The following is a 25,805-nucleotide window of genomic DNA, read 5'->3' on the forward strand; positions in this document are numbered from 1 at the left end:
AACCTTGGGAAGCTGCTTTGTGCCTGATTACTCCACCTCCTCATTCCCAGATGTCCTCAGATCAAGCCAAAGCGACAAGGAAAAGCAGTGGAGGGGAGGAATCAGAGATGGCATTAGGCAGGTGCAGGGAGCATGCCTTCCAGAGGTCCTCACCCAATCGTTGCCCAAGAGGTTGGCCTCTAGGGAGTACCTACTTGAGACCTATTCTGTGTGACAGAGCCAGAAACCTGAAAACATTTAGAACTTCCAAACAAATATTGAGGTCCATTTTCCCATTTTAGCCATGTTTGCTAAATGACCTGCCATGGCCTGTGATGGATGGCAGTCTAGAAGGATTCTTGATGGTGGTGTGGAAGAAATGGTTTCAATACAGAAGAGAGTAGTTCCCATAAAGACTTATAATAGCATTATTTATTGCGGTGTTTATTGTTTTTGTTTGCTGAGCATCCTTGACACAGAGATGGGTGCTGAGGCAAGGGGACATGAGTGACGAACACCCATGGGATAGGTGATTCTTGTAGGTGGATCTGCATTGCTAGTATCTTTCCTCCCTTTAAACTGCAAGGGAAAGAGAAGACAAGGGATAGTGTGTGGGCTACAGGGGCAGTGGGCAACCTAGTACATGTGGGCCATAGGGGCAGTGAGCACCTTAGTACATGTGGGCCATAGGGGCAGTGAGCACCCTAGTACATGTGGGCCATAGGAGCAGTGAGCACCCTAGTACATGTGGGCCATAGGGGCAGTGAGCACCCTAGTACATGTGGGCCATAGGGGCAGTGGGCACATAAATAAATACCCATCCCTTTGCGCTCCCATGGTGATGACTTCCTGAGGGTGGCTGACTCATACCTGGAGAGGCAATAGCTTCAGCTCAGGCTTGCAGTCTCAGCAGATAGCATCACCCTCAGCATGGAGAGGGTGGGGAGCTGCCAGACTCATCAGACCACTGTGGGCTCTGCTAGCACAGGTTCTCACATCCCCATAGCAACCAGCACAAACTAGAAGGCAAGGCCCTTCATCAGAAACCAAGTAAACTTCTCGAAATTTGCCTGAGGAAAAAAGAAAAGAAAAGAAAAAGAAAAAGAAAAAAGAGAGAAAAGAACCCCTGGGGTGAACAGTAGTGCAGCATCTGCTGCCCAAGGGACAAAGTGCTGGTTCAGAGGTGGGTTTACACTGAATTAAAAGAAACCAAGGAACTGGGCTTCTATACTTTGGAGACAGGAGGATACCAACTTCAAGGCCTGTCTGGGCTACAGAGTGAGTTCAAGACCAGCATGGGCAACTTAGTGAGACTGTCTCAAACCAAAAAGTGAAAATAGAGTAAGTAAAGCTGAGGGTGTAGTGTAGTGACGGAGTGCTTGCCCAGAACGTGCAGAACCCTGGGTTCAATTCCAATAACACAAACATACACACACATACACACACACATACACACACACACACACACACACACTTGCTCAGAATGTGCAAAACCCTGGGTTCAATCCTAGTAACACACACACACTGAATAAGGAAATGTCTGCTTCATGTATACTCATATTCCTGTACAGAGTTCAAACTCTTTACAAAATATCACCTATGCAAGAGCAATAAAATGTGTCTGGGGACAGAATTCCCGAACTGTTCTTTTTCCCCCAAGAATAAAAGGATTTATTCATTTTTGTTTTATATGGTCTTGTTTTGCCTCGATTTATGTCTGTGTGCCACGTGTTTAGTGCCTGCAGAAGCCAGAAAGCTGTGTAGAAACGATCCCCTGGGACTGGAGTTAAAGATGGTTGTGAGCCACCATGTGGATGCTGGAAACTGAATCCAGGACCTCTGGAAGAGGAGCCGGTGTTCTTAACTGCTGAGCCATCTCTCTGGCGCCTTCTGAATTCTTCTCAATTGCAAATCAACGCAGCTCAGAGCTGAGTTGTTCTCTAACTCTCTTCCCTGCTACCGAAGCTCATAAAGCAGGGTAGCTGTTACCATCCCCACTTTCAGTGACACTCTGATGAGTCAACCTCCTCTCCTCTGGGACAACATGCAAAACGTTCGTAGCGGATTTTCCTTTCCCTGCTGCTGTATCCGTACACACGGAAGCCTTTCTCCTTAAAGCATAAGTGTGCGCTAATTAAGAGGGGAAAGGAAGCACTGGGAAGAAAATATTCACCAAACACTTATATGATGAAGAGGCTCTGAGACAAAAGACACAAAGAACGTCTAAAAGACGACGACGAGAAAACAAACAACCCGATGTCAAAAGGGGCGAAAGCTCTGACACTGTACCTGGCCAAAGAAGGTAGCAAGGTGGGAAGTAGGCAAAGGCCAGCGCCACGCCATCACAGAGCAGTGAGTGAGAATGGCAACAGGATAAAAGCCGGAGACCACCAAACGCTTGTGACTGCCTGGGTAAACAGGCATGCCCACTCGTTCCTCCCAGCAGGAACACAAATGATAGGAATGGCTGGGAAACTGTTTAGCAAGCTCTTAAAAACTGCACAAGCTTCTGTTGTACGAGCTGACAATCACACTGAAAACACCGCATGAGTGCCTACACACAAAAGCATATGGCAACATTTGTTTATAACTGCTTCAACACTGGAAACAACAGGACCCAAGTTTGCTTCCCAGCACTGGTGTCAGGCAGGTCACAGTTGTCCGTAACTCCAGCATCAGGAGCATGCGGTGCTTCTGGTGGCACCTGCACTGCTTCTGGTGGCACCTGCACTCACACACACACACACACACACACACACATAGTCGCACACACATAATTCAAAATTAAAATAAATCTTAAAATTAAAAAATACTTAAATAAATTACTTCAAAGAAAACATTCAGGTGATCAATATGAAAAAGAAAAATGCCCTTCAATAGGTGAACAGACAACTTCTACATCCATGTAATGGAATGTGCTTTAATGACGAAAGGGGATGAGCAACCAGGATATGAAATACATGAAGAATACTTAAATGACTTCAACTTAAGTAACGAAGCCAGTCTGAGCAGACTACATAGTATATAATTCCAATAACATGACATCTTGAAGAAGATAACACATGGAGATCATAACATGAGACTGGTGGTTGCCAGAGCAACCATCAAAGTAGGGCAAAGGTAGGGGATAGACAAATAGCACACATACGTCATGTATACTAGCATAATAGTGGTCATGGCAGTACACATTTGCTCAAACCATGAAAAACACAAAGAGAGAAAGTTAATCTTCTAAAGTGTGTACTTGGCTAATACTAATGTGTTAGCATCTGTTTACTGGTCCTAACAGATGATCTCCCCACTAAAGATGGCAACAATGGGGGACGCTGGGTGCCTGGTAGACACAAGGAGGGTGGGAATTCTCTGTACTATCATCTGCTCAACTTAAAAAAATGAATCTAAGCTGTACTAAAAATAAAGGCTATTAATTTAAAGACATACACGCACTAACCACAAACCCTGATTCCTGGCAAAGCAACTAAATTAATGATGTGACATTTCAGAGGGCTCCTACACTAGTGGGAAAGTGAATTAGCATTAACTTCACAGTCCAAAGGTTCACTTCCCCATGTCCCACGCTGGTCACCAAAATGCCAGGCAGACAGCAGTGCTGAGAAAAATCTCCAATGTCATATTTATAGCTTCTCTTTTACTAATTTATGCATACTTCTGGTGCAGAAACAGGTTTTTTTTTTTTAAATGTCAATTCCTTAAGTACATGAAAGAAAACAAATTCACTGTTTTCCATAAGCCAGGTAAACTTAAGAGAAATGAAAGTTTCCAGTTTCATCTTTTTCCCCTGGAAGAGCATTCTTAGAAACAGAGTGAGTTTCTTTTCTCTTTGGGGTCCGGGAGCAGAATGCAATCCTGGTCTGTACCATGAGCACGTTTTATATAGTTAAAAGCATTGAGTTTCCTTTTTTTTTCTTTTCCAATATTTTTCAGCCTCAGTAGTTTGTCATACCAGTGAGTCAGTGAGGCAAGAAGGGATCCCTTTTCTTACAAGCTCCAACAGAGGCCACTTTCCTCCCAGGCCTTTCTGCTTCTTTAGCTGCCCTTGGGTGTCCTTTACACACTCTCTCGCGATGCAAATTACAGCCCTCGTTCATGCACGGTAGGAAAGAGCCGAGGTCTATTAATTTCTTTGAGTGTAGTCTATTTGTTTCTGACATAAAACCTGGAGCCCAGGAACACAGTTCACCTGGGTGTTGGCAAGGGGGAGGCCGGAAAGTAGAGCAGCATGGGGTATTTGCGGGGCACTTTCAAGTGCAAAGACTGTTTCTTCACAACATGTAATACTTCAAGAAAAAAAAAAGGCTGGACTTTGACAGCAGCCCACATGTATGTGAACCAAAGACATCATTCACTTATAGTAAAGGGGGATTATATGGAAAGGTTGTCGAGTGGATCAAAGTTACCCTGTGGTGTGCACATTCTACACAGGGTGCTGCTGAGCTAGGACTTGATGTATCTGCGGAGACGTAGTTAAAGCTCTAGGAAACAGAGACTATGAAGGAGGTCAGCCGGGGTGGACCTCAGGCTAGTGACAACAGCCACAGCGGACTGGGAGCTCCTGATCCTAACACCCAGGGGCTGGCAGAGGGCTACCATCCTGTGAAGATATGGCAAAATGGACTCAGGGGTGTGTGGAGACTAGAAGACAGACCAACGGTCAGAGAAATTAAGCTAGGGTTGAGAAGGACCATGGCATGGGTAAATGAGGGGATCGCCACTCCCCAGGGACACTGGAGACCAGGGTACTGGAAGAAGACATCAGAGGACCTTTCTTATCTTGCTTGTCTACTGGGCACCCAGACACCGTGTGAACAGAGCTGGCCAGGTATCCGTATTGCATAGGAGCTGGGGTTAACTGCTATAGAGACACACGCAGATGCACACATATGTGATTTCTCTTCATTCCTCTGTATATCAGCCATATTTTCCATTTCCCAACAATACACTTGAAATTACACATGTCATTGCGCCATTAGAAAATTCTGGCCTTGGGTTCAACGGTTGCTAGAAAAGAAAGGTTCTCTCCCCTTCGGGGGCCTGCAGTTGAATATAGGAGACCTGTACCCACCCAGCAAGGCCAGGAGCTGACCATTAGGCAATTGTCAACATGCTCAGCTTCAGTCATACCCACCACCCTGCAGACAAAATACCACATTGAAGGCATAGAGTGGATCCTAATTAAGCTGTCCAGGTCACAACTCAAAGTTTCCCCTCATTCGAGACTGGCTTCTCCAGGAGCTATGGCCTCCCTTCACAGCACAGCTGAAGCAACTAGAGGCCATGCATAGCAAAGTAGAGAGAAGTTACAGGGCCAAGACAGATGGAAGGATCCTTAACTCACCTTCCATTTTAACAACTGTATATCCTAACTCTGCTGTTGAGTAGGGTCCACTATCCTAGGGCTTCCTAAGTTAGGGTGGTCTGGCCATTGGCAAAGAGCATAAAGCCTTTCTTTGACAAATGAAACACATACAAACCGTTTGAAAGCAATACTGAGGCCACTTTCTAGAACTCAGAACAAATACCTGATCCTACATCCACGTTCCTTCCAAGCTTAGCATTAGCTGAGAACATTAAATAGGAACGCAGAAACCGAGGCTCTTAATGCCAAGTGCTCTGTTGGAGTATATATTCAGAGAAATTGCGGTTTCCCTGGGGTCATACTTTAGAAAACTCAGAATGAGGTAATATTCTAAATGTCAGACTTGCTGGAAGACATTGGTCCATGTTTTTTCTGTCTTTGCAAAGGAGGGCAAAGCATACATAACAAAAGTAACACATTTTAGCAAATGGTAGCGTAGTGCAAATTTGAGGAAGCCAAGGATTTATGAAAGTACCTCATGCAAAATATTTGTGCAAAAGTCTAAATAAGACGTGCATAGCAAAGTAAAAAAAATAGATCGGGCACATAGAACAGAGTCTATTTTTAAAAAAGAAGGTTGATTTTTTTAAAGCTTCCATTTCAGGACAGGGTTGGAAGAAGACCTCTGCACATCCAAAGGCTCACTACACTGTGATATTATTTGTAGCCAGAAGCAATGCACAAGACGTCGGTGAACCCTTGAGATGTGCACACACACCCATACATGGATTTAGATTTCAAATCAGTAGTGTAGGACCACTGAGGTATTGTCTGTCTGTCTGTCTGTCTGTCTGTCTTTCTGTCTGTCTGTCCTGTTTAAACTCCTTTCTACTCCTCGTACCTTCTCTATCTAGAACATTCTAACAGATGATGCTATTTGGAAGAAATTTTCTTGGTAAAACCCAACATCACGGCACCTGACACTCGCTTCTGAAAAAGGCCGCACTTTTCGCCTTCTTTAGACTGAAAGCAATATGAAATGAGCCCTGCATGGAATGGCACAGTTGGGATGTGCAGAGCCATGATGCTGAAGGACCAATATGACCACTGTGTGTCACGGACTGGAGACAAACATGGCATCTAGGTTACACTTTCACTATGCCTGGCCTATTTGCATGCAAACAAAAGAGATTATTTTTGAAAGAGGGGTCCTCTTGTTTTTGTTTTGGTCCGTTGGGATGGCTGTGGTCAGGAAGGAGTGGGGGGTCATTTTCATACACTGGCTCACATGCATTGTGTTGACGTCACCCTTTCCTCTCCTTTCCCCTTCATCATCTACTTCTAATCCATTAGTGGCTAATTTTGGATTCCTCCTCACTTCTTGCTGGACTATGGTATCAGTCTCCTGGCCATGAAACTTCCCTGCTTACATGACCTGTTCCTTGTTCCTCACAAGTGAGGTCCCTCTTCTGAGCGAGACACTGCCTAAACCCAAATTCACTTTTCTGGCTTCATTAATCATCCTCTATGAGGTACCTGCTGCTTATATCCTGTATTTGCTCTTTTCTGACCTCCAGGCTCTATGAAGGCTTTTTGCCTCTGTTAATGTCACATAAGCTGACCCTCATGCCCAGAACCCCTTCCTTGCCCTCACAATGAAGGATCTTTTATCCCTGAGGCCTTTCTGTTGACCTCATCTACTCTTTCCAGGACACCTGTGTCTTCCTCACACTCAGACAACACTATTTATCCACCCATCACAACAGTTTTTTGTTGGGTTTATAATTTCCTTGTCCTGCAAGCCCCAGGGTGGGGACCATAGTTCTCTCCCCTGTGGATTTGTGGTACTTGATACATAGTCGCAGGTCCAGAATGTGGCTCAGTGTATCTGCTGATTGAAGGCGGGGTTCTGCCAAGCAACGAGGTGGGCATCCTGCTGTTACTCTAGGCCTATAGTTCTTTATGACATCTTTATCATGAATGTAAAATGTTTGACATGTGAGGAAACTGACTTTCAAGGATGTTAGTTCCCTTACCAGACACAGACACAGCCTGTGACTTCAGATAGCCAGTAGGGTATGGAATTGGGTCAAACCGCTAGCTCATCATGCTATGATGTGTCTGCTCAGCTCATCACTACAATGCTGCATGACTGGTGTCAGAGCGACAGAAAGATGGCAGCATACTTTTTTTTTTAACTGTTACGTGATTGCTGAATGGCTCGACACTTTGCAAATGAGCCCCTTTATTCTGCCTACTATTCGTGCCACCTTGAGCTGGCAGCTGGATCATAAAATTCTTTTCCGTTGGTGGAAAAGATCTAAGCCATTAGGCAGCTGCCAGGATTTGGGGGTGACAACCACAATGAGTTTTCAGCATGGGCCCTGGGCATCACAGAAACAACGTGCTCCATCGCATTCCTCCCACCCTCGGTGCTTCTCCTTTCCTTCACTTTCTCCTTATCCTCCGAAAGTCTAGAGCCACTCACCTTTCCAACAGACACAGAAACTGTAGCTCAGAGAAGTTAAAAGCCTGTGTAAATTTCCTTCAATCCAAAGAAATATTTTCCTAAGGCCCCCTAGAATTAAGTAAGACCCTCCAAAAATGAGTAAGTAAGTAAGTAAGTAAGTAAGTAAGTAAGTAAGTAAGTAAGTAAATAGACCATACTGTAAGCTCATGTAAAAATACATTTACAGGCTTTTACGAATCTGGGTTTTGGATCCCCTACTTCACTCCTCTTTTCTGATCTCCATTTTCCCTGACAGTCATGAACATTTAAACCAGGGAAGCCTGGAAACAGAACCAGGAACCAGCCAGGGGCAAGCATGTTCACTGTTTGATCTCTGCTCTCCGAACTCTCCCTTTCTTTCCAATTCTCACCTCCCTCACTGCTTTCTCAATCTAGTTCCTGTCCACCCCCAAGTAACTTCCTTCCATGCTTGCTTCCTTCCAGGGCAGAGATCTCAGAGAAAAGCCTGGCTGACTATCTTGAGGAGGTTGTCTGACCGGATCCTGACGTGCGTGCAGCTGTCTCTGACAGATTTCCTGCCTGCTTTGCCCTGGTTAGCGGTTATTCCTGCTCTCTACATGAAGGTTCTTAGATGCGTGTACAGAAAGTCTAAGAAAGTCATACACTCGAGTGGAAGCAGCCACGTGGGCTTGGAGCCCTGGTCTCCACTGAATGTGGACAGGCTCTACTGACTGACTGCACTCTCTGTGGGAAATATGGCTTGTAGCTACAGACACGCAAATCCTTCATGGGAAAACAGAATTCAGGCTTATGTGGGTTTTTCAGATTACAAGAAGTATTGGCCATTAATTTTAATGAAGGCTTTTGTTTTATTTTGCTATTTTGATGACTGTCTGGCAACCACTTCTTGGCTCTGGCCTTTCCTGTCCACTCTCTTTCTAATTTTGTTCCTGTCCCAGACTACTGGCTCTCTCCTGGCTCCTGTCCCTATTTCTTGGTCACCAGAGCATGTCTCATGCCACTTAGTCCATGGCGGGGTATGTGTGCCCGTGTACATGGGCACTCGTGTTTGTGTGTACATGTATGTGTGTGTGCATGTGGAAGCCTGAGGTCAAGCTTGGTGTCTTCCTCAACCATTCTCCACATTAATTTTTGAGACAAGGTCTCTTACTGAACTTGGAAGTCACTGACCCCACTGGACTGATGGCCATGGACCCTCTAGGATCCACCTGTCTTTGCTTCCCCAGCACTGGGATTACAGGTGTGCAGCTTTACATGGTCACAGGGAATAACATCCAGGTCTTCTTTCTTACAGAACAGGAACTTTACCCATTAAACCATTTCCTGAGCCCTGAGTTCAAATCTCTGCACATAACCATAATTTTTTATGCTGTTACAAGTAACCTCCCCAACACACACATGCATAGACACAGATAAATACACAGACACAGAGACATAGACACAGACACAGACAGACACACAGACATGCACAGTTAGACACAGACAAACACACAGGCATACACACAGACATAGACACAGACACACAGACAACAGGCTTATGCAAACACACAGAAAGACACACAGACAGACAGACACAAACATAGACACACACAGAGAGACAGACACACAGACACATAGGCACACACAGACAGACATAGACACAGGCACATACAGAGACAGACCCACAGGCACACATGGACATAGACACAGGCACACAGACACAGACATACGCATGTACACACACACACACACACGTACATGCATACATACACATGTACATGCATATACACACACAAATCTTATATAATATACAGAGCTAAGGCCTAGAATCAGACTGGTTCTGATAGTTTAGTGATGTTCAAGACTGAAGTTTTACCTGTGACCAATAGGAAATAACATCCGCAGTTATGAAGATTAAATAAGATAGCATGATATAGTATCAAGTAACATTATTCCTGCCAGAGAGTAAGAGCTGTCAGCTCTGGTGTTTGCCCTTCGTAGAGTGGCCATAGCTTCTACACAGAATCCCTGTCTGATTCACCCTCATTGCCCCAATATTACTGAGTAAATTAATAAGCAAACAGTCCCAGGGTCCGCCTTTCTGGCCGTGACTCATCGCAGCCTGGCCCCACTGATCTTTCTAAACCATTTCCCTCCCACTTGCTCATTCTCCCTCTGATCCCTGTTGCCCTGACAGAGGTCAGGAGGTCAAGATAAAGTCAATATCAGAGGCCAAACCAAGCCCTTCCAGACACTTATGTGAACAGTTCTGTAAAAGTCAGGGTATCTCATCAAATGTTTGTGATGTTTACCTTTCTAACTCCTGAAAAGCAAGTCCAGGCTCTGCTTGTCTTTACACAGGACAACCGTGTGGAGACTAATTTGGAGAGGGGCGGACTGGCAGGCATAATGCCAATTCCGCCATTTACACCTCACAGGTTCAGCAGAAACCACAGACCCACACACTCATGTCTAGCATCTCAGGGTCTTTGACGGCCAGTCCTGTGTAGAAGCTCACCTTCACCATGGGAGTACTTTACATTCAAGGCTTCCCTTTACTTTATAGGTGTGGGTGTGTTGTCTGCATGAATGTCTGCGTACCGCATGTGCCAGGTGCCTGAGGTCAGAGGAGGGTTGTCTGACCTCCTGGAACTGCAGTTATAGATGGTTGTGAGCCACCCTATGGGTGCTGGGAATCAGATCCGGGTCACCTGGAAGGGGAACAAGTGCTCTTAAATGATGAGCCAACTCTCCAGTCTGACCACAAGACTGCTATAAACATCCTTGCACTGAGTTTAGCAGGATGATGTCAGTTTACTGTGGATTTGGCAATTGCTGTCAAAGATTCCTTGTTTGATAACTGCACAGTCTAGAAGCAGACACTGAGTTGTGACATGCTTGCTGCTTCCATATCTGCATCACATAGTCTGTGCCATCTTCTGTTATTAAAACGTTACTTTCAGCTTCATGGTTAATCTTTTGATCCATCCATCGATTATTAAACACTGTTAGCCATTTAGGTTGATTCTTGGTTTTTATTATATTAAATAATGATGTGATAGTCAGTTCTGTGAATAAATCTGTTTCTTTCTCATTATTTAATGAGCTTCCACGGAGGTGAAGTTATTGCAAGGTATATAAGCATTTTGATAGTATATAAAATGGCTGTTCATCTGTCTCCAAGAATTGAATTAGGAATGTGGGTATAGCCATCCATAGAAACTAATGCTTAAAACAGTCACTACAAGATCGAAGCAGAGAGCCGAACATAGGGCACACATCCAAAAGCCTGTAATCTCAGATATTTGAAACCCTAAGTCAGGAATGTTAGAGGTTTAAGACTCACCTGGATTACTAGTGAGTTCTGAAACTGTACAAAAGGGGCTACTGATATTAGCTCAGCTGTAGAGTGATTGCCAGCACTCACAGAGCCTTGAAGCAGATGTAAATATTAAAATTCAAAAAGGCAGAAAACAGATTTTCATAAGCAATTCTTGAAAATCTTAACTGGGTCACCTATTATGGGGCAGGATTTTACTTTAATGTTTTGGGCATTCCACCTTACTAAATGAAGTTTAGGTGGCTTTGTGGTTTGGCTCAGCATATTCACCTGCATTTAGCCTTCCCTCATGTCTACAATTAGGAGGTCAACTATTGTACTTTCTAGGTTATAGGTAAGATTCTGTTTCCTAGACCTCCTCTTTCACCTATTTCTTCTAATGGAAGTGACTTTTAGAGTGCCAAAGCCAGGAACTCAACAAAGAACAATCCACAAAACCTATTCCGATGTCACCAATGTTACCCACGTTCATCTTTCTCTGTGTGACGTGCTATGCATTTCTATCACATTGGTAATGTAAGCTCATGTAATGAGTGCCATTGTCAAGAACAAGGAGTCGAAGAGATGGCTCAGTGGTTAAGGTGTGCATTGCTCTTGCAGGAGATTTGAGTTAAGTTCCCAGAACCCATGTCAGGAGGCTCATAGTTGCCTGCAACTCCAATTCCAGGGACCCAACTCTACCTTTGGCCTCCTCGGGTACCTGTACTCATGTCCACGTACGCACTCACAGACACACACAACTTAAAATACGACTAACAAAATATGTACTAGATACAGAATAACATTACCCCCCTGTATCCTGTGCTGACCTTTGATAACTGTGTATCCCAGTAACCCCAAGTTCTACTTTCCACATCTCCATAACCATGGCAACTACCAGTCTGGTCTCTGTCTCTGTTACAATGGCAGGTAAGTGGAAGAAGAAGCTTGTAACTTGGGGACTGGCATTTCACTTAGGGTAATTCCTTAGAGATTCATTGGAGTTTTTGGGTGTAAAAATAGCTCATCCCTTTTCATTGCTTAGCGTTATTCCATGGTGGGCATGTGCCAGGCTTGTTTAACTCCTCACACTAAGAGCAATTTCTTTGTCTTCTTTCTCTTTTTGAATTTGACTGTTTTAAATGAAGTTGGTGTGAATGCTTGTGTGAATACAGGTTTTCGTTTCTCTGAGATAAATGGCAATTATTGCAGCCATACAGTTATAGAGTGTTTTTATATTTGTAAGAAACCATCAAAGATATCTACAGAGGGCCTGTGCCATTTCAACCCTCCCCAAACAGAACAGTTCTGTTTCTCTGCATGCTACCAGCATTGGTGGGGCCAGTGGTTGGTTTAGTTTTTGTTTTTTAATTTTGAACACACTAATAGAGATGTGGTAATAGTTTGCTGTGGTGCTAACTTTTATTTCAACAAGAGTTAATAATTCTGATCATCCTGCCATGTGTTAATTTGTCTTCTTTGGAAAACTCTCCTATTACATGCTTTGCCTATTTCTAATTGGATTATTTATTTTACTGTTCTGGCTGATGAATGAAAATGTGTTCATAGTGTTTGATTGCTATTTATTTAATTTTTGGTAAGATGAACATTTTTTTCTTTTGTCTTTTTTTTTTTTTGAAAACTAAATGAGTAGAGCCAGGCATAGTGACACAGGCCCGGAATCCCAGCCCTTGAGAGGTAGAGGTACAAGGATCTAAGCCTAGGCTCACCTACCTAACAAACACACGAGAGGGAGAGAGAGACAGAGACAGAGAGACAGAGACACAGCAAGAGAGATATTGCCTATTGAATGATTAACCGCATCGGGTTTCTTTAGCCATTTTATAATTGCTTCTATTTCCAATTACACTATAAAATAAAACACCACTCATTTAGTGTGTACTTCCTCTGGTGCTTTCAAACTCTCAGATTCTTGATAAATATTTGTTTAGTTGGTTGAAAAGTCACTGTAAGATGGGGAGGACAAACTAGGTTTACCTTCTGGTTAGTTGAGTGTTGTAGGTTTCCCCAATTTTGCCAATTTCAGGCTGTCATTTACTAACCAGCTCACATAACTATATGTTCACTCATTTCTATTTTTATTAGAACTTTACTCTCATTAAATCTGAATACTTTGAAGCTGAACGATATGGATCTATGATAATCAGGTTGCTTATATAATGGTTTCCTATTAGTACAGATGCTTCCTGTTTAAAAGACTTGTTTTATTGATGTGTGTGTGTGTGTGTGCCTGTCACCAGCTATGTGCAAGTACTTCTAAGGAAGCCAGGAAGGCTGTTATATTCCCTGTAACTGTAGTTACAGGTAGCTAAGAGCTGCCTGATGTGGTAACTTGGAACTGAACTCAGTTCTCCTGGAAGAACAGTAAGTACTTTTAACCTCGTAGCCACCTTTCCATCCCAAATTTTGGACTTTCTTTGAAATGGTCTCACTCACTAGGTAGACTCGTTTGGCCTAGAACACACCAGGATAGAGTCAAGTGTCCAGCATCACAGAGATCCTCCTGCCTCTGCCTTCCAAGTGCTGGGGTTAAAGCTTGAGCCACCACACCTGGCCATGTATTCTTTTTTGTTCGAAGCTTTCCAAGCAAATGATTTCATGCTTCTGTCTTCCAGTTCTATTGCGTTTTTTCTGTCTGCTTACTGATATAAACTATGGGTACTCCCTAAGGTTTCAGTTAAGCTTGTTTTATCACCAAAATCTTTCTCCGAGAAGCCTCAGATAAGCATGTTTCTTTAAACGCGACAATACAGTCCAGAATCTGTGTTGGTACACCAACCATGTGAAATGGTAGCTGTACACATTCCTTTGTTTCTGAAATCCTTTCCAAATCAGTTTTGGGTTGAAAAGGAATTATCGATTTTGTTCTTTGCTTAGCTTGTAAACGTGGGAATAGGGTATTTCAGGTCTAGCTGAAGACTTTATGTCATTTCTATGATGATTTATTTTAAAACATGTTTATCTGTGTGTATGAGCACATGGGTACACACAGAGCCAGAGGTATTAGATTTGCTTGGAGCTGGAGTTACAGGTGGTTGTGAGCTGCCTGGTACGGGTAATCTTAACTGCTGAGCTATCTCTGGAGCTCCCAACCCTGTGTCAGCCCTGTGCAGTTTGCTCAGGGGTCAGGTATTATTTTTGTATCAAACTTTCTCTAGAAGGTGTCCCTCTGGGCTGCCTCCCGTTCTAGGCTTCCTGAAGCCAGTTGTCTCTGTGTAACTGAGAGCGCTGGAAAGGCCGCCGAGAGTCTGGATCCTCCTGGTCATGCTACTTCACCTTTCCATGGTATTTCACAGTGAGACAACCTTCTTCGTGAAATGTTTTTGTCCTCCGAGACGACCTAATTTCTTTCTAGTGTCTCACCCATCTCTCAGACCGGGCTGCACTCTGCACTGTCACCATGTGTCTTCCTCGGCTAGGGTTGTGGTAACAGAGTAGCAAAGACCAAATAAAGAAACAATACATCTTCCTCCCTCCCATCTTCCCTTGCTCTCTCCCTCCCTCCCTTCTTTTTCCTTTTCCTTTCTTCTTCCTTTTTTTCTTCTGGAAGCCAAACGTACCAGATGAAGGTATCTACTGTGTTGGCTCCTTCTGAGCACTGTCAGGGAGGACTCTGCTCCTGGCTGCTCTTCTTGACTAGCTGGCTCATTTTCTTCCCCGATATTTGTTTCTCTACCCAAATTTCCTTGCCTCATTTACAAACTTAGATTAAGACACACTCTCATGACCCCATTTTATTTTATCTCCGTAAAAAGCCCCATCTACAAATATGGTCACATTCTGAGATAGTGAAGGATTAGATTTCAATATATGGCTTGAGAGGTAGGAGAAGGGCCCTTAACACAATCATTGGAATCACTTTCTCCATTATAGCTCATGTGCATATCACTCAATGCAGAATTTTGACCAATATGCTTTGTCCCTCCGTGAACACATCCTTGCTCTTCTCTTCTCGCATTTAGGCCTCCACGATACCACTTTAGACCTGGTTTACTCCAACTCTTCAGCCTCTCTTTCGTCTTCATTCTAGAGTGCTCTTCCTTATCCTCTTCCCTGTCAAGGTTTTCCAGTTTCCATCTAAACTTCTAAACCCACTAGCCTGCTCCCTGAGAACTCACCCATATGAGAATTTCAACTACCAATTCTACTTATGCTAAGGACTCTCAATGTCTACCCTGCCGCAGATCTTCCTTGGACTGGCACTAGCATATGTGCTATGCAGGCATCTCCATCTAGCTGTTCAAACTCCCTGTCAGCAAATGAACCCCTCATAGGTCTCCTCTCTCCATTTGCCCCAAACTCACTCCATGCCTTTGTCCTCCATTATTAGGGATGCTACCACATGCTTGTATCTTCTCCTCCCTTTTCCAGACTCCACACACGTAACAAACAAAACAAAACAAAAAAACCAACCAATCAACTAAACAAACAAAAAAAAAACAAAGCCTGGCATGGTGGCACACAGCTTTAATTCCAGCACTCAGAAGACAGAGGCAAGTCAATGTCTGTGAGTTTCAGGCCAGCCTGGTCTCCATAGTCAGTTCCAAGACAGTCAGGACTAGGTAAAGAGACCATCTCCAAAAACAAAACCATAATAAGAACAACAAAAGAAACAAAACCAGAACAAACAACGCCCAAGCAAATCCTGTGGATTCCAGTGCTCACTCGTCCTTTTTGCTCTGATGCTGCCATAGCTAGTTTTTGAGCCATTTCCTGTCTTCCATTAACCCTTTGCTCACGCTTTCTCCCCGCACCCTCTTTTCCCTCTGCTTCCTTTCCCAGTGTGTGGCTTCCCACTGGAACCAGGCACTCAATGGAGGCTGCCACTGTCCTTGGGACCAGCTTGCTTCAGGTCTGCCCTCGAGAAATATAGCTAGGGAATTGTCTTACCAAGCTCCAAAGACAATGAACACTTTTGGGGAGGAACAACAGGACTTAGGACACCAAGCTTCCTGAATTCTAGTCCCAAGAAACTTATTATAAGGCTATTTAATCTTTGATACACAATTTTCTTTTCGTTTCTTAACCATAACAGCAACAATAAAGTGAGGAATAAAGGTAATTAATAAAGCAAAATTCTAAGCACTTTATATACACCATCACATTTAAACCTCACAACCACACATGACTTCACTGTCAGCCACACTAGAAGAAACTGAAGATTAGAATGGTTGAGTAGCTTGTCCAAGCCCAGAGCCAGAAGATGTGTCTATGTGGGGTCTGGTATTCAAATACCCAGCAACCACCAAAACCAGAAAAGCACAATTCAAAGCAAAAGGCTAGAGCCCTAGCAGTGGACTCCCACCATTTCTGAGTGAAAGCAGACACACACACACACACACACACACACACACAAATCACTGTAGTTCTTGGTTTCTTTTTTTAAATCAGCTTTTGATTTTCTCCCCACAGACGTGCTTCAGAGTTAAAAGTGCACTAAAAAGTAAGCCCACCCATGCTTCTAACATGTCACTCAAGTGTCATCTACCAAAGGGTCAGAGAGCACCATGCCTTCTACTTTCCCCTATAAGTTGAGCACATTAGAAATTGCCCTTTAATAGAGATTTTTTTAAAAATAAATTCATGATTTCCATTATGGAGGCTTCATAAATAGTCATTTATTTTCAAATAATTGTTCCTATGGTTTTTCTCATTATAAAAATGGCATGGACAATTTTTATGTCATCAAACTTTTATTGACATATATTATTGCATCCTAAAAGATGGACCATTTTGTTAAACAACATAAAACTTAAAGGATAGCTAGTGTATTTGGTGGGTTATTAGCCAGGAGCACATAGCCATCGGGGGCAATAAAGATATATAGCCCTCTCTCACTAGTAACATGGAGAAATTCTTGTTTGTGAAATTTAACATCTGCCACCTTGACAGAGAAAAATGATAATTTACTCCTGTGAGTTACATCAGTTTTATTTCTGCTAAAATTCAACACTATTTGTTGCTATTTATCACTCATAACTGGCTTGGGGCATTGAAACAAAGAACAACTTTCTTTCTTTCTTTCTTCTTCTTCTTTTTTTTTTTTTTTTTTTTTTTTTATTTTTCGCGACAGGGTTTCTCTGTGGCTTTGGAGCCTGTCCTGGAACTAGCTCTTGTAGACCAGGCTGGTCTCGAACTCACAGAGATCCGCCTGCCTCTGCCTCCCGAGTGCTAGGATTAAAGGCGTGCGCCACCACCACCCGGCAACAAAGAACAACTTAAACAAGAACCATATAGACGACAGCCTGTGATCGTATAGACATCCGCAGGCAGTACCAGCACAATTCAGTAGGATCACGCCTACAGTTCATGAAAACTTGAAATCCTGAAACTTTTTCATATATACATGAAATTTTAAATTTTTTTGCTAGAGAGGAAAATAAGTTTTACTTGGAAAACTTTAATATTCTGAAACAAAAGCAGCAAAGGCTTTTCTCAAACCAGTAAATGCTGGGGTACCCGGGAGGACATCAAAACGCTGTAACAATACAGGGGAGCAAATGATGGTGCCTCCAGCTGCCCGAGCAAGAGAAGCCAAGGCATGTTTCCCTCCAGGAAGTCCGTGTCCTGGGAACTTGCCAGAGCAAAGCAGGCGAGAGTTCTGTAGCCATGAGAGAGTGCTCTCTCTTTTCTCAACTCAGCTGTTAATGAACATACTAATACCGTCTGTCTGGACACCATTGTGAAGTGTGACGTTAATCCAAAGACGCTAGTTAAGAACACAGCACACTAGGCGTACCCCTCCCTGACTCTGGGTAACTGCATCATTCCCAGTCGCCCATGTCTCATTTTTTTACTTTGTTTTTCTTTTTTCTTGTACTTTGTCACCCCCAAGAATCTTCACAAATACCAAAATCTTGGCTGTTCACATTTCCAATAAAAATGAGGGGTAGTAATTTGCATATCCCCACATACTTTAAATGATCTCTAGATTACATACAATGCCTATACCATGTAAATGAGCTACAGCGGAGAGCCCTGTGACCACTCAGTATAAGCACAGCTGTGGGCCAGCTACATTTCTATCTTACGTGGAAAGATGCTCACAGTTGGCCTCTGAGTCCATGGATGCGGAACCCACACATTCACAGAACTGGCTGTGCCCTTCCTCTGAATTTTCTTTGACCTTTCTCCTCTTGCCTGGTCTTAGTCTTTATTTGACCAAACAACTCTGATGTACCAAAAAGAAAGAAAGAAAGAAAGAAAGAAAGAAAGAAAGAAAGAAAGAAAGAAAGAAAGAAAGAAAAGAAATCTGCCTCTAATTTCTCACCATACCGCTTATGCAGACATTTAACCCCCCCCCCCCCCTTTTTTTTTGTAGAAACAGAGTCATTGTAGGAAAAAAAAAAAGGAACAGTTTCCAGTTACTCTTTTCAATAAATTGCCCTCTAGCTTCTTGGGGCTCTCATTTTGGCCACCCTTGGGCATTGCTCCTGAGAGCTTGGGGCAGCTGGCAGGAAGGACAGAAATGAGAGCATGGTCTCCAGTCTCAGCCTCCCGCTAAGGTCATAATCCAGAAGCCACAGCACAAAGAGTAGAAGCAATTGCTCACCATCTGGGATCCATCTTGGGGCGTCTGATAGTTCTGGCACAAGCCCACCGCGAGTCCAGTTGTTCGAGTCTGTGGCTGCCCCCAAGGAATCACTCTTACGCGCTTGTCGCTCCTCTGCCTTCCTCAGCAATGACTGTGAACCCCGTTGACTTTTACTTAAGAGTTCTTCCTCTTTTCTTAGACTTGAGGAAAATATTTTAACCCTTTCCTTGCTTTGTAGATTATTTGATTTGGGTCTAAATCTTGAATTTTTAAAAACAATTCAGTGCCTTGGATTCCAGACACGATGTTCAAGTGAAACTCAGAAGCCCAAGACACTGAATCAATAGGCTACAGGAAAAAGAAAAAAACCAGGAACTACATAAGATGAAGTTTTCTTGTCTGAATGAAAAAAGGCACTGTCTGTAAACTGTGCTAAAACAGCCAAAACAAAATTTACGAAGTGGATTTTTTTAAAAAATTGGTGCTAATTTTTTCTTTCCTGTTTTTATTTATTCTTCTTTCATACAATACATCCTGACCACAGCCTCCCCTCCCTCCACACCTCTCAGCCTCCTCTGCCCCACAATCTCCAGTTTCCCTTCACGAAAGAGCTGGCCTCCCACGGATTTTAACTGAACATGGCAGCAACAAAGTTACAATAACACTAGTCACAAAGCCTCACATCAAGGCTGGACAAGGCAACCCAGTAGGAGGAAAAGGCTCCTAAGAGCAGGCAAAAGAGTCAGAGACAGCCAGGCGGTGGTGGCACACGCCTTTAATCCCAGCACTTGGGAGACAGAGGCAGATGGATCTCTTTGAGTTCGAGGCCAGCCTGGTCTACAAGAGCTAGTTCCAGGACAGGCTCCAAAGCCACAGAGAAACTCTGTCTCGAAAAACCAAAAAAAAAAAAAAAAAAAGAGTCAGAGACACCCCACCACCACCTCTGTTAGGGATCCCACAAAACCCCCAAGCTAAACAGTCACAAGATATATTCAGAGGACTGGTGCAGACCCATGCAGGCCCCATGATTGCCGCTTCAGTCTCTGTGAGTCCCTTTGAGCAGTGCTTGCTTGATTCTGTAGGCCATGTTCTCCTGGTGTCTTCCTGGTGTCCTTGACTCCACTGGCTCCTACAATCCTTCCTCCCTCTCTTCCTTCCACAAGGTTTCCTGAGCTCCTTTGGTTGTGGGTCTCTGAATCTGCTCCCATCGGCTACCAGAGGAACCCTCTCTGATGGCAGCTAGACAAGGCACAAATCTATGAATATAGCAGAATATCACTAGGTATTAACTCATTGACTTTTTTGTCAGCAGTGTTTGGTTCTACCCTAGGTCTCTGAGCCATCAAGTTTCTGGTTCCTGAGTGTCGAGCATGGGTTCCCTCTCACGGCTTAGGCCTCAAGTTAGACAAGCCATTGATTGGCTACTTCCACAAGCTCTGAACTACTGTTGCCCCCAGTACATCTTACAGACAGGCAGATGTGGATTGAAGGGTTTGTGGCTGGGTTGGTATCCCAGCCCTACCCCTGGAAACTTTGTCTGGTTACTGAAGATGGTGGGTTCAGGCTCCCTATCCTTTACTACTAGGAACCCTCACTAGAGTCACCCGTATCGGTTCCAGGAAGTTCCCACTGCACTCGGCCTCCATATCACCCCATGAATGCCCCCTATTCCAGTTGTCTCTCCCTATACTGCCCTCCTCCATCTCTCCCTCCTCCATCTGATTCCTCCTGTTCCCATCCCTACCGGGCCGAAATAGAGAGAACAGGTGAGCATGGGCGGGGGGGGGGGGGGGTCCAGCCTGAATTGACACACCTGCAACACAACTCGCACATCTATGAACATCACTGAAGAGTGGGCAAAAGGCTGTAAGAGCCAGAGGACTGGGAAAATCTGCCGTGAGAGTGTGTCTCACAGAAATTACTGGGGAGCATCTTGCATGATACCTCAGCAATATGGCTGCCTAAACAAGACTTGAAGAAGTGTGCGGATAGACATGCTGCACGGGGCAATCTCACAGAGCTCCACCCATGGACAAAGAACTAAGGGCAACTGAGGAATGCTTAAAGGAGGATTATATATGTACTGTGTTAGTGTATTAATAGTTGTGATATGACAAGGAGTGTCCCCCATAAACTTATTTATCTGATGCAGGAAACAGGTCACTGGGGACCAGCTTTGGTAGTTCATATTCTCGTCCCACTTCCAGTTCACCTCCTCTGTTTCATGTTTGTGGTTGAGTCCGTGATATCTCAGCTTCCTCCTCCTGCTGCCAGGTTTGCCTTTATGCCTGTGCGCGCTGCCATGACACTTTGCCTTGATGGATTTTTGTCTCCCTCTGGAACCATAGTCAAAACAAACATTTTTTTTTCTGTAAGTTACCTTGGTTATGGTGTCCTATCACAGCAACAGAAAAGTGACTAATGCAATAGTATATCAAACAAAAATACTATAATAAAATTATTTCCCAAATGTCAGGCAGTATATAACTTTTAATTTTTTTAATTAACAATTTTATATTAAGATATTTATATATTAACTTCTAGTATTTGTTTGTCATCCATTGCTGTATAAACAGTTATTCTATAACTTAATTGCTCAAAACCAGCAATGCTTAGGGATTGATAGCCAGAATAAATTCAGCTTTAAAATAGACAAAGAAACAGATATGAAGGTATACAGAGTGCCAATGAGCATGTGGAAACTATGTTTCAAAAGTACTAGTCATCAGGGAAATAAAAATCATGACCACAGCAACGTCAGCAAGACGGCAGAATAGGAAGCTTCCCTCCGCCCACAAACATGTCCATTCAAGAACAGCACGCATGGTCTGGCTGAGATGGCTCAGAAAATAAAGGTGATTCCATGTGGAAGGACAGAATCAACTCATGAAAGTTGTCTTCTGACTCCACACAGATGCCAAAGCACATGCATATCTCTCTCTCTCTCTCTCTCTCTCTCTCTCTCTCTCTCTCTCTCTCTCACACACACACACACACACACACACACACCCTACCACCATCACCACCAACAACAAAAACTACTCTATATGAAAACATAAAACCAATTGATGTGGAATTTCCCTCTGTATGTTGTAATTACCATTAATGAATAAAGAAACTTCCTTGGACCTATAACAGGGCAGAACTTAGGTAGGCAGGGAAGACTAAAGTGAATGCTGGGAGAAAGGAGGTGGGGGTCAGAGAGAAGCTATGGAGCCCGCTGGAGACAGACACTGGGAACTTTAGCAGGTAAGCCACAGCCACGTGGCGATACACAGATTAATAGAAATGGGTTAAATTAATATGTAAGAGTTAGCCAATAAGAAGCTAGAGCTAATGGGACAAGCAGTGATTTAATTAATACAGTTTCTGTGTGATGATTTTGGGGCTAAGCAGCTGGGAACAAACTAGCAGTCTCTTTACTACAACTAATGATAAACTACAGTTCACAGTCCTCTGTGAGAGAAATCTGGAAGTCAGTGAAGAGGCTCCTTCACACCCGGTGAGCGCTAGCTCAGCTACATCAAAGCCAGAGGGAAAATTCACAGCATACTGGCACAGGAATCTGTTCCCTTGGTCCAGCACCACACAGTTGTAAAAAATTCCGAATATTGGATAGTCCCTCACTAGAGACAGAGATGGACCATGTTTGCAAAGCTCTAATTCTGGAGAAGGGCTACATGAGAAATTGCTCTGCCCACTGCTCCAGAGTGCCCTCAGCATTACCGTACACAGGCTGATATTGCGACAGACTTGCCCTCAGGGGGGAGACTGAAGAGCACATCTAATGTGCCTATCTTGTGGGGGAGGGGTACATATGAGGTTTTGGTTTCTCTCATGTATGCCTTGGTGCACCGATGGGACCTAGCATACTGTAGATACCTGTGGACTGCTGAGAAGATATTAATGGGTGGGACCCTGCTCCGGCAGACTTGGAGTGTCTCAGGGGCAATACAGTTTAGTGACACCCCTCCTTTGGGGAACTAAGCAAGAAGCGTGCATTCAATCTTCTGACTTTTTCAAAGTCTGGCTGAGGGACTCTGCATTAATCACTGTTCTAATTGTTTTAACCAAAATGCCGGGGGGGGGGGGGCAACTTCAAGGAAGAGTAATTTATTCTTGACTCTGCTTCAGTCTGTGGTCCCTTCGCCTCATGACCTTGAACAGAACAGCATCCAGTGGAGGAATAAATGGGCAAAGTTCTTCATTTTAAAAGGGACAGAAAACAGTGTAAAGGATGATGTAGGGCGAGGCCAGGGAAGATGCACCCCTAAAATGTGCAGCCAGTGACCTACATTCTGCAACCAGGTCACACCTTTTATTTTACACCCCTTCCCAACAATAACACTATTAGGTCTTGACCCTCAAGAACTCATGACCCCCATGGACCTCATGATCCTCATTTCCTTTCTGAAAACGCCCTTCCAGACATAATCTCATCCAATCAAATTGGTGGTTAACATTAACCATACAAAACGTGTTTCTGTGTAATTCAAGATCAGGCAGTGACTGGACATAATGTACTCTAGATGACCAAAGCCTGCTAGGAGCCGAAATGCTGCACTATGTGTTATTATTATTGGACACGTGATGCAGACAGTAGATAGAGGGACTGGCTGTGTTCCTCAGACTTTTCATCACTGGGGTGAACACCTGGAAAGAATGTTTTAAAGGCGAAAAGATTTATTTGGGCTCACTCTTTCAGAGATATCCAGACAGGATTGGCTGGACAGCATTTGAGTTGTGGATTAAGGCAGGGCGTGGTAGCATCTAGGAACCACAAGAGAGAGGGAAGGGAAGGGAAGGGAAGGGAAGGGAAGGGAAGGGAAGGGAAGGGAAGGGAAGGGGAGGGAAGGGGTGGGAAGGGGGGGGAGGGGGAGGGGAGGGAGGGGAGGGGGGGGGGGGGGGGGGGGGGGGAGGGGGGGGGGGAGGGGGGGGGGGGAGGGGAGGGAAGGGAAGGGACGAGATGCCATCTTACTAAGAAGGCCTACTTCCTGTAAGAAGACTGTATTCCCTTTTTCTGACTCCCTGTCATTATACTATGAATCCAGCAGTGGTCAGAGCCTTCAGGATCTAATCAGTCACAGTCTGAAGCCTCATCGGCTGGAAACAAGCCCTCAGGATGAGGGTTCATAGGTGATATTTTATTTCCAAACCTTACCATTTTATCTCTGACCCCAATGACTCAGGCTTATCTCACAATGCGAAAACGTAATGTTTGTCCCTGTAAATCTCCACAAACACACGACTCCATCTTTTCTCAAAATTCTCCCCAGAGATTAAAAACCTACTTTTAGCCGTGATCTTCTTTAAAAATAAAAAGATTACATATTTCCAACATACAGGGAAAACATGGTTATTGTAAAGGAAGGGTGAGAAGAGAGCCAGGAATGATGAGAGAGTTAGCAGGGAGTTGAAGGGCACCTTGAGGGAACCGCCCCCTATAAAGCACACAGCCATTTCCTTTACTTCTTAATTTCTTACTTTCTGCTTTTTCTTTACCTTTTTCTTTCCCTTTCCCCTCTCCCAAAAAGGTCTGAGCTGAAACAAAAGGACAGGGTACTTCAAAGCGAGTTAACATTTTCTCTGAAGATGTCTGCCTCCCTTAGCAACCAAATAAATTATCAGTTCCCCAACATTTTATTCCTCACCTTTGAGGGGTTCTGGTGTAGAGATCATTTTTCTGAAATTCCTTCTATCTGACTGGGGTTGGGGGTAGGCATGCTGCATCTTCCTGACCCAGAAGACTGAAGCTTCAGCGATGTTTCAGGATGGGCAAGAGCAGCGGGCGACACCACTGCAAGAGTCCCCTTGGCCATTGTTTTTGCTGTAACTGCTTCTCCGCTAACAGTTTTCTGTCTTAGTTACATTTCTGTATGAACTATATGATAAAACAATTTAAAGGAGGGAAATTTATTTAGGGTCATGGTTTCCAAGGGCCCAACCCATGTTCCCTTGGTGGCTTGGAGCTTTGTGGTAGTGGGAACAGGGAGATTCTTCAAGTCATCTCAGCAGGAAACAGGATCAGCAAGGGAGAGGAACCTGGGGAAAGACGGCCCCTCAGCATACACCCCCTATGAGCTGCTTCTCCAGCCAGACCCCGTTCCAGAACTTAAAACCATGGGCAATATTGTAATATATTCATCTTTATACATTCTTTTCCAAGTATGTTGACATTAAAATTCAAACATTTTCCCAACCCCTTTTAGTGAGACAGAGTCTTATTTCTCAGTTCAAAGTGTGACTTCTTTTTATTTCTAATTCCCGAGATTGCAGTTCAGCCTGAGGCTTAGCTCCTGTGACATTGGTTTCACTAGCTTGACTGAGATGAGAGACCTAAGAGATAGCTAAGTTCCTTGGAAGTCATTCCAATATCCTCTGCTCACTTCTGGCTTTCTCTTCCACCAATTTAAAATTCCTCCTAGTAATGGAATAAAATCTCTCGTTCAGATGGTGGTAGGGGGATTTCTGTTAGTTCACGCTCATGTTGGAGTCTAAATTTGCTGTTGCTGTGGTTAACCCCAGTGAATGATAAGCCTCAGATCTTTCTAGAAATACTGTACGAGGGTAGAGGTTTCTTGCCCAAGCTGGTCTCTGAATGTCTGTTTGGTTTTGGGTTTCTCTGTATATTTTTTTCTGAGTCCCCACTTTGTAGTGCTCCCCAGAAAAAAAATCCAAATCCCATAATTCTAGCTGTATCCCGTTCTTTCTTGGCATATTGGAGGTGGTTGCATGATTCAGGTTATTTTCAAAGAACTAATCTTAAGGTTCAGAAACTCTTACTGTTTGATCTAGGCTGTCATTGAGGTTGTCAGCTAGACTTTTGTTTTTAAATATGATCTATGGAATTCTTCCGCTCTGAGATTTCAAGCTGGTTCTGTTTTTAATGATCTCATCTCTGTGCTCAATTTTAATTCAGATCACGAATTGCCTTCCTGGTATCGTTGAATTGTCTGTTCCTTTGGATCCTGAAATGTTTCCTTGGGCGTCTTACTTGGAATGATTTTTGGGCACCTTATCAACGTCCTTTTCCTGTTGTCATTTCCTGGAGTAACTGTGTTTCTTTTGAAGCACCCTGCTAATTGCTTTAGGATGGTTCTAGTGTCAATAAATAGCATTTGGACATCTGACCCGTTATCTCTATGGGTTTTATAGGGTGGCCTTC

The 25,805-nt window shown here is 43.8% G+C and overlaps 1 protein-coding gene across 1 annotated transcript in view; it reads right to left on the reverse strand.

Annotated features, from left to right (window-relative positions):
- Positions 1–18,781, reverse strand: part of Cd86 (CD86 molecule) — a 64,092-nt gene extending 45,311 nt beyond the window's left edge. The window contains exon 1 of the mRNA XM_038345935.1: positions 18,659–18,781. Coding sequence (XP_038201863.1) covers positions 18,659–18,672 — 14 coding nt within the window. The 5' untranslated portion in view covers positions 18,673–18,781. The remainder of the gene's footprint in view (positions 1–18,658) is intronic.
- Between the last annotated feature and the right edge of the window lie 7,024 nt (positions 18,782–25,805).

This window comes from Arvicola amphibius, chromosome 10 (genome assembly GCF_903992535.2).
Source record: "Arvicola amphibius chromosome 10, mArvAmp1.2, whole genome shotgun sequence".
NCBI lineage: Eukaryota > Metazoa > Chordata > Mammalia > Rodentia > Cricetidae > Arvicola > Arvicola amphibius.